The sequence below is a fragment of the Watersipora subatra genome, chromosome 3 (genome assembly GCF_963576615.1).
Source record: "Watersipora subatra chromosome 3, tzWatSuba1.1, whole genome shotgun sequence".
Taxonomy (NCBI): Eukaryota; Metazoa; Bryozoa; class Gymnolaemata; order Cheilostomatida; family Watersiporidae; genus Watersipora; species Watersipora subatra.
The window spans coordinates 58,459,720-58,469,297 of NC_088710.1; the positions used below are offsets into that span (position 1 = coordinate 58,459,720).

Sequence of the window (9,578 nt, forward strand, 5' to 3'; positions counted from 1 at the left end):
AAAAGTGCTCTATAGCTCAAAAATTTACAAACACATAGGTGTAGAAACATTATAATTAAATTCAGCATAAACTTCTGACTATGAAACATCTTTGTTTGAGTAGCCCACCCGCTGAAGGAAAAAGCTGAAAGATAAGTTTATGCTCCTGCTCTACTAGAAAGAATTTGAATACAATAGCGTCCCCTTCGGTCAAATTAATGTAACAAACGTGACACTACCCAACAGGTAGCAGTGCAAAAACTAGCATCGACTTCCAGGTATTACTGAACACTCACTGACAGCTAAACACTTAGCACCACGTTATTTTCTGTTGCCGGGGAAGTGCTGAAGCAAATTTATGAGCTGGTTGTCTACCTCGTGTTTTTCCTAGAGTTTACGCACCAGGAGTTGATATGATATAAGACTATATTGCAAAAACGGTTTTACAGAAATTTAACATTACAGCTATACGTTCACAAACGAAACATCATTAATTGCAATTTTAACGCGTGCGAGTTTCGTATACCGCTCGTTTTATCGTAGCATCGCTAGCAGTCCATTTGCCGATAAGAGTGAATTAATGGAAGCGCTAAATCTAATGTAGCTGATGGCAACATAAAAAAGAATGATCCAATGAGACATTACAAAGTAGAGGCTCGTCCAATGACTTGTCGGTTATATAGATACCCAGAAAGGGATAATCGCGCAAGAAAGACTGAGTTATTTACGCTTTTGGTATAGAGTATAAAACTTCGTTTTTTCCGGCGAAATTATATACCTAGCTTACCCAGCAAGGACAATTACCAACGTATTTCATATAGTTCGTTTACTTAACCTATGGGATTATAGGTATTATTTACCGTTCAACTTCAAAAGTATTTGTGTTGCATTGTGTAGGTAATTATGATTTCCATGTCCGTGTATATTGCAAAAGATACAACAGAGATGTTGGGAACAGTTTACTTCAGTTTTACGTCGGTTCACCGACGTAAAACTGTACAGTGTTATAAAGTGTTTATGTACAGTGTTATAAAACTTCAATGTACATTTTCACATCAGTAGCCAATTGTGTAGGTTTTAAATATGCATTTTCTGTGAAGCAGTTTACAGCAACTCGTACTTGTATATATAACTGCTAAAAAGAAAGATGAATGTCTCGATTACCTACAGCAATGATATGCAGCCCCCCGGGCTGTATATCATTGCCTACAGCAACAGTGTGGTACGATTTTTTAGTTTTATTTTCTACAACTTACTGAAACATGCTAGCATTTGTGATCAGTAGCACTTGTTCAATTGCTCTGTACTTTTTTGCAGTAGATTTACATGTTGATCCGAAAATTCACATTTACCCTGAGACAAGTACACCGTTAATAGTAACACTGTTTTACATTCTATATCTGATGTGTAAGAATACAACATGTTGTAGTGTTTATAATAATGAAAACCAGGTAAATTGATGTGAATTCTCGAAGGAATTCTAATATTATTTCATGATTGAAGAAGTTAATATGATCTGATTCGTCATTGGTTTAATGTTTCTAAAGTGAGAATACAGCAGATAGTTTTGAATCATGTGTGGTATGCTATTTTTACAGTTATGGGATAAAACAGGGTCTGAACTATTATATTTGTTAGTTAATATCTACATATTTATTTACTCTTAAGTTTTAACTCATAAGCATGTATTATGATTTAGGAACAACTTCTTACATGAAGTGTATGTGCACGTTTACAACTAGTTACTGTTTGCATTTACTGCAGTATTTTTTCGGGTATTTTTTAGCTTAAATGTACCTCTTTGTATATAGATCTAGGAAAAAGATTTTATTAACATTGCAAACAGCTACTTAAGCAAGCTTACTGTCATAATATAATAAAACGATATGCTCACAAATGTATTTGTCTTCTAGGTTTATTGAGGCTATTCAGCTCTATTTTATCCAATTGAATTTGAGATGCGCTTTTACAACTTATAGGTAAGTAATTGATTGTTGTTTCTCTACAGGTCCTCAGATAGTGCAAAAGTGGTTGGTTATGAGCTGGATTTGCATTACCACTCAATCCAAAGTTTGCAAGTTTTGGCATTTTTGTGAGAACTTTCGAGATGAATCGATTGTTGATTCAACTGTTTGAGCAGATATCTTGTTTATCATTTCCGTTAAAATGATAAAAATATCTTAAGCCATTACATTAGGCTCTTTATGGAGATATTCTTACATATCTACTCGCCTGATAAGATTATCAGTATGATGCTTATGAATGTGGCTAGCATGATCTGTTATCTTGTAGCTGAGTTGAAAATATGCCAAAGCTTCCACTTTAACAAGCAACAATTGGTGATATAAAGCTTGGCTGAATCAACTGCCCCATTTAACTTAGCAATGACCAGCGATTCTTGCTTGCTTATCTCTGCTAAAAGATTGTCACTTATTTATGCCATATGCCTTCACAGACTCTAAATATTTACTTTAAAAACCAAGTTTTGAATGTTTGTTGCATCTCACAGGTCATTTCTACCAAACATCGATTTTTAAGCATAACATCGAATCACATACTAATCCAAAGATTAAGAATTTGTTGCTAACATACCTGATTTATATTCTAATTTATATTTTGTACCATATGTTTGATTATTGTCATGAGTTTTCTCTCATTATTGGTTTGTGTCATTAGCGTGTTTTCATTTTGTAAGTTACAAAGAAAGTCACTGAATAACGTACTCCAGCAACATCTACAAAAGCACTAAACCGACAAGCAGAGTGGTATGCTGATGAACTTCTCTTTCTTCCACCTCATCTCTTTCAACTTTTTGTGGTCTAAACTCACTGGATATGGTTTAATTGCTGCCTGCCCCCTGCAGTGTTGCCGGCTTTGATTAGACTCAGTATATTATGCACTGCCCTAGACTTATTATACTAGAAACTCCAGTTTCACTTAGATCTGCGGAAGAACTGATTTTATCTGGAATCAGTGACCGATTGCAGCAACTGATTGAGAGTGGCTAACGAATCGAGAATCACTTAGGATATCTCATAACCTAGAGGAGTTGTTTGCTATCTGAATAAAAGCATCATCTGTTATGCACATTCAATGTAATGAGTTTTATGGTTATAGCAATAATATTATCAGCAGGAAACAATGCCATCTATCATAACCACTTCCCTGTTTATTGTGTCAACTAAGTTGTGTGTTTGCTGTAGATCGGTATCTGAGTGTGTCTGCTGGTTTTGGAAGCCTCTCTGTAATGGCAGATGGTAAGTAGTTTTGACTACTATATAGTATGTATGAGTTGAGGTCTCACTAATTCCGGGCTACTATTTGGATTCGTTTCCCCTGTACAAGCTGGCTATAACCACAACAGTTTGGTCACCTCATGCAATCAAGCTCTTTAGCACAAAGGACCGTGCGTAGCATTGTGTCCATAATTGTATTTGGTTAATAGGAGTTGAAAAAGCATTTTCTATGCGTCATGTGTTTAAAAGGTTTTCCTAATGGATGTTACAGTATGTTCATGGATGCTATGGTCATCGCACGCATCAGTTCATCTAATTAGAATGACTTTATTCACGTATTCCTTATTTTGTTTAGTTAGGCGCATTCCGGCATCGTATAGCAAGGATTGCCTTTTATTGAAGCATGCGAAATATTCGCTCCATGATTTGGCTGCTGGTCATCGTAGAAGCCGGGGCTGTTCAGCAATTGGCTTACATATCTAAGCGGTGCAAGCACTTGAACTGCTAAGATACTTTGATATGATCGGTAGCTGCCTCCGCACAAGTCTTGTACTTCTTGCATATGCAAATAGTGGCTAGCAATTGAGCATAATAGCAGTGCGGTAATTAATACCTACACACATGGGAATGTGACTTTAAAGCTAATCATAGGGGAAGGTTTCTTGTTTGGTCTCACCATATCTTCATCCGTGTGTAAAGCACCAGCTAAACTTTTTACAGCAACTGCAAACGTGATAAAAGGAGCATGAGTAGAAATATAGATTAGAACATGCCAGATGCTTGTATATGTGCTCCTATTGTTAGTGATAAGGTACTGCAGGTGCTTGCAAATGTGTCATTATTAAAAGCGGCAGGCTTACTGCAAGATGAAAATGATAACATACTGTAGCCTGAGGTGGTGGAAAGCTTGCGCTACATTCTGCCATCAATAAATATTTCTTTTTGTTCAGTTTTAATAATATTGTAGGAGTATTGCTATAACATGCTATAGTATTTCCTTCTCACTTGCTTGGACTGTCAACTATGCTTGAACAAGTGACATTTTACACAAACTTCGTCGTTGATAATTATACAGTGTCGGGGCTTACAGACTTATGCGGTTACATAGCTATTCTAAGAACCAGAAGACAGGTTTCTACTTTATCGTATCATGGTTTTATAATATGGCTCCATGGTTTTTTGGGTTTGAGGTGCACATAGAAGGAAGCTATTTAGCCAATCAGAGCTAATGAAATGTTGAAGCGCATGTGTGCGGGGTGTTATTTTTCTATGACCGCATGTGCCATTCTGATAAGTTAATTTTACAACATTTAAAACTCATGCTTGCTTTTCATCTTCGTCTGTAGAATTGTTTTCATAATATTTTTGCACAGCTACTTCCTCACAGATTGGGAAGTTGCCCTCTCCCGATTATGCATCACCTGAAGAAGATCAAACACTGAGTTTGCCCAATGTCATACATTATGACACATGGCGCAAAGCTTCTCTCACACGTGGTAGGATGATATCCAGCTATGAGACATAGATTACTCTCCATTTTCTGTCTTTTCTCTCACTCACTTCTCTGATGCCAGTTGAATGCGCTGATAACTGCCAAGTATAGAAGATGCTGCTTCACTGCTTGCTCGCTTTTTGTTTCACTTGAAAAAATTTTCACTCACCATTGTGAAGTCCTTGCGGTCGCACTAGTAATAAAACACCAAGCTGTATTTCTGCGTGAGCTATTGCGGGAGCTTGTAATGTTTATGATTGTAAACTGTACGTGTGAATTCACCTGATGGCTTTTGCTATTGGTGTGATTCTGTGAGGTTTCTGTAGCAGAAAACTTACAGTTGCCGTGTTGTTTGATGATTGCCTACTTCCGTTCTTCTGCACCCTCTCTAATCATTGATGTAGTTTTGTCAAGTCATTTAACTTTAGGTGTTCTTGTTCTAATATTGACTTACTTCATGTCGGGTTTGTACCATCATGTACTTTCTCTACTTTCTTTGGTTGTATTTGTCAACCCAAAATATTTCTGTTTCTTCCATAACCTTACAAAGCAGCTACTGCATCTATTTTGCAGCATTGTTCAAGTGTAAATTCGAATAAAAAAATAAGACATCAAGCCTTTCTAATCAACTCACAAAGTACTGGCTGTCCTCAGAGTACAGCAATGGAACAAGATTGTAAGACATTATCTTGATATTCCTTCTGTTGTAGATGAATTACCGCTGCCTCCTGCACACTTACTGCTTCCGGATGATGATGATGAAACATTCCCAGAACCGCCTCCCGATTACGATGGTGAGGTGAGAGACAACCAAGACTTCCCAGGTCTCATACCTCCTTCCAAACTACCAAACCCAGTACTGGAGTCACGTGATAGAGTTCAACTCAACAAAGATATTAAATTTAATGTTAAGCAGTAAGTCCTTGCTGATTATTATGATAGATAAAACTATGTTTGTAGTTTTGAGTGATGGGTATTGATTGGTAATATTAATTGAAATTGCGCTATCAGAGAAGTTTTAGACATAAAACCTGCTTATACTGAAGCTTTGAGTAGTATGGGTAAGTCCTGCCTAACACACACAATAATGTTCTAATGTAATCTTGCGATGCAAGCTCTCATTGATCAGGAAAGTCATGATGAACTGTACACCTGTAGTATTATTCGCTGAACATTATGATAATTCTTAGTCTAATCCTTAGGGACATACTATCTGTAAATACCCATTTTTTCCAAACAACATTCTTTCTGCTTGTGTGACAGCATGCAATGATCTTCTCTAGGGAGATAGTTGTATGGCTTCAATCCAGTCAGTTTTTTTTACAATTTATTAGATGTTGCCGAATTATGGTATTTTGGTATACACGGTAGCGTATGACACGGATGAGCAGAAATTTGTCTTCTATTCTATCCAATAAATAATGTCCGAATGTCTTAGTCTTTTTGAGTTATTCGTTATTTACTAGAATTGGGAATTTGTCATCGAAATTTTAGCAACAGACATATTGGATTATTGTGTTGACGCACATGCATGTAATACTTATTTGTAGTGGTATAAATGTTTTAAACACAAAGCCGGAACTAAAAAAAGAACTAGAACGGAGAAAACTTGATCGGCAAAAAAAGGAAATGGTGGAAAAACAACGCCAAAACAGAAACAGTTTTGAACAGAAAATGGACATACAAAGAGAAAGATTACACTCCTCGGTGAGTACATAATGACCAAATCTTTACTGTCAGCTGAATTACAACCTATGATATCCGATTTTATAGGCTGTGAGGCTAGTGTATCATCTAGCCTGAATAGCTTTTTGAGAATTCCCAAGTCATTCCATCAAATACGCTACTGTAAAACCTTTATTTGAATGTCACCTTTATTTGAACGCCACATCTATTTGACCGCCGTTATAGGAGAAGGGTTTAAGAATAGAACGCCACCTTCCAATTGAACACCTCCACTTCCGCCACCTCGATTTGAATGCATTTGCTAATTAGTGATCAAAGGTTGTTGTGTTGACCTATTATTTGACCTATCAAAGACCTACTGTTGTTTCGATAGACTTTGCTACTTTTGAGTTTTGCAAACAAATATACCATACATTGGTCGCGAATCAAACACGTGGTAAACACCTATGGATCATGCGCACAGAAGCCTACTAGATTGAGAACCTTGCATTCAATTCAAACGTACCTACGGCATATTTAGCCGCTAAACTTGCGCAGAGCACCATGAAAACGGATAAACTTTGGCAGACATATCAAGCAGTGACGAGTTTGAAGATATTACTCCTTTGAAACCAATGAAATATGATCTGCAATTCCAGCTGGATGTTGTTTTGTACGCTGAAAAAAACAACAAATCATAGGCTGCAAAAAGCAAAAAAGTTCCGTGGTCATGAGTCAAAGATTGGACGAAACAAAAGTAACTCGAAGCATAGTTGAAAACGTTTTATGCTATCTCATCGAGCAAGCGACTTCAAGGTGCAGGACGTTCTCTGCATGACAAAGTTTTCAACGAGAAGTTCATCAGCTGCATTCGTCAGCAACGTCCGAAGACATTTTGTGTCAGTCGAACAACAATTCAGAAAGAAGCGTTCACTTCGACAACAGAAGATTTCAAAGTAAGCAATGGCTGGTTAGAAAAGTTTTTGATTCACCACCATCCAATGGCAACTTCCCAGAAGGAGTCGGAGGAATACGCTGAAAGAATAATTACTTATTGTTCGTCGAACAGCAGCATCAACCGTTGAACAACAGTATATATACATCTATGCTGCAGACGAGACTAGATCATTCAAAAAGTTTAACCGTTAAAACTAAGGGACTCCGAGAGGTTCCTGTGAAGAGTAGCTGTCACGATAGGCTACATGTTACTGTTATGCTGACAGCTCGATTTGACAGATTTAAATGTCGACCATATATTCTGTTAAACAAGCGACCAATTAAGGAAATTGTCAACAAGTTTAAGAATACTCTCTGTCTGTGTGAGACCGGCCACCCCCTCTTTAACGACGATCTATTTGACTGCTGATTTTTTACAGAAAATCTTAGGTTATTCTTTTTTTGGAAATCGCCTCCTTGTCTGGGACTCATACAGATATCATATCAGCGATGCCACAAAGAAGCACTTGAAGAAATTCTGGATTGATACAGCCATTATTCTATAAGGCTGCACCAAGTTTACAAAGCTCCTGATGTCTAGTGAAATGTCTTATTACAAGTTTACAAGAATTGGATGGTGCACGGCAAAAAGAGCTACACAACATCTGCAAAAATGCGAGTCCATCAATGGAAATTTATTTGAAACGGATGATCGATGCTTGGAGTCAATTGCCGGATAATCTAATTGTCAAGTCATTCAAGGGATGTGGGCTAACCAACGCTCTTGATAGCTCTGAGAATAACAAAATCCATTGCTTTAGATCAGATGGTTCGATTAAGACTGGACCAGATCTCCGACAAGCAAAGGCCAATGCTGGCATTACCAATAGGTAATCATGAAATTATTCAACAACTCAGCGCTGATACAGGTCTTGAGAATGACGAGGATGATTGCAATAGCAATGAGCTACTTGGTTTTTAAAAGTGAATTTTTGATTACTTACCAGTAATCACTGTTATTTTGTAGTATACATGTATTTCTTTTAATATACTACATATATTACAACTTTTATAATTATATGCTAGGTGCTATCATTAATTAAATTTAGATATTTTCCCAAAATTTTCACTAGCTAGTTGAAAAATTGAATGCCACCTTCACATTGGACTCTGCCTCCATTTGACCCTGACTATCGGGAAAGGTTGAAAAATAGAGCGCCATGGCATTCAAATAGAGGTTTTATGGTAACCATGTTTTGAATGCGAATCACATTGATATAAACAAGAGTTGTCTGTTCACCCTATTGATATAAACAAGCGTTGTCTGTTCACCTTATTGGTATAAACAAGCGTTGTCTGTTCACCTTATTGATATAAACAAGCGTTGTCTGTTCACCTTATTAATATAAACAAGCGTTGTCTGTTCACCTTATTGGTATAAACAAGCGTTGTCTGTTCACCTTATTGATATAAACAAGCGTTGTCTGTTCACCTTGTTGATATAAAGAAGAGTTGTCTGTTCACTAATGTAAGCAAGAAACGTTCTTTATGGTTGCATGTGGTCGATGCATATTGATGTATATGACAGGAAAATGCAGAAAAGATACTAGAAGAGGAGGCAAACGAATCCGAGCTTATGCGAGCTTGTAACAAAATAAAAGGCAAATCGCAAGTACAACAATAATTCTCATCTCATACGTTCCCTGCTCTGCATCTCATTTCCTCAGTCCTCCATCAGGTAGAAACTTGGGGGTTCTTCATATTACCTCTCTCACGCTATCTACTTGTGGAATTATCACCATTGTTACAAATTAGCACATTGTGTTATTGTTCTTTTATCGCCCAGCAAATGCTGGGAAACATTATAATGCTGTAATTATATACAGATGGATTCACTCCTACACTTTTTAATTACAATTTTTGACCAAATGGGAGTACTCTTACGCTATCATTGAAACTAGTCTATTCCAGTCACCCGCTTTCGGCAAGCATTCCTGTCACTCTCACACTGACAACACAGCATTTTTTGATTGTAATTTTTTAAAAGGCTATATTTTGTAATATTCTCACATATTATTTGTGTGGCATTTTGACTCGCATGCTTTTATTCGCTATAAACAGATCTAGCAATAACAGATATTTCTATAAACTCAATACTGCTTTCATTACAGCTGTTTTTCATTGTCAAGTCTTGCTCACAAGTCTTGTTCACAAGTCTTGCTCTCAAATGCTCACTGGTGTCATTTAGAGGAGTTCGATCAAAGAGCATT

General features: G+C 37.0%; 1 protein-coding gene across 4 annotated transcripts; it reads left to right on the forward strand.

Annotated features, from left to right (window-relative positions):
* Positions 1-714: 714 nt before the first annotated feature.
* On the forward strand, positions 715-9,462 carry LOC137389844 (protein FAM107B-like). 4 transcript variants are annotated; one of them, XM_068075978.1, is made up of 7 exons: positions 715-840; positions 1,903-1,958; positions 3,183-3,236; positions 4,589-4,711; positions 5,418-5,622; positions 6,258-6,414; positions 8,897-9,462. In XM_068075978.1, the coding sequence occupies exons 3-7, from the start codon at positions 3,227-3,229 to the stop codon at positions 8,990-8,992; spliced, it is 591 nt and encodes a 196-aa protein (XP_067932079.1). In that variant the 5' UTR covers positions 715-840; positions 1,903-1,958; positions 3,183-3,226; the 3' UTR covers positions 8,993-9,462. The 4 variants fall into 4 exon arrangements, with proteins under 4 accessions (XP_067932079.1, XP_067932078.1, XP_067932081.1 ...); XM_068075977.1 differs by having other exon boundaries at positions 715-828; positions 1,893-1,958; XM_068075980.1 differs by lacking the exon at positions 4,589-4,711.
* Positions 9,463-9,578: the final 116 nt, after the last annotated feature.

Coding starts and splice junctions, on each gene's coding strand:
- LOC137389844 (XM_068075978.1), top strand. Junction 5,623..6,257: donor ATTAAATTTAATGTTAAGCA/GTAAGTCCTTGC, acceptor ACTTATTTGTAG/TGGTATAAATGTTTTAAACA. Junction 6,415..8,896: donor GAGAAAGATTACACTCCTCG/GTGAGTACATAA, acceptor TGTATATGACAG/GAAAATGCAGAAAAGATACT.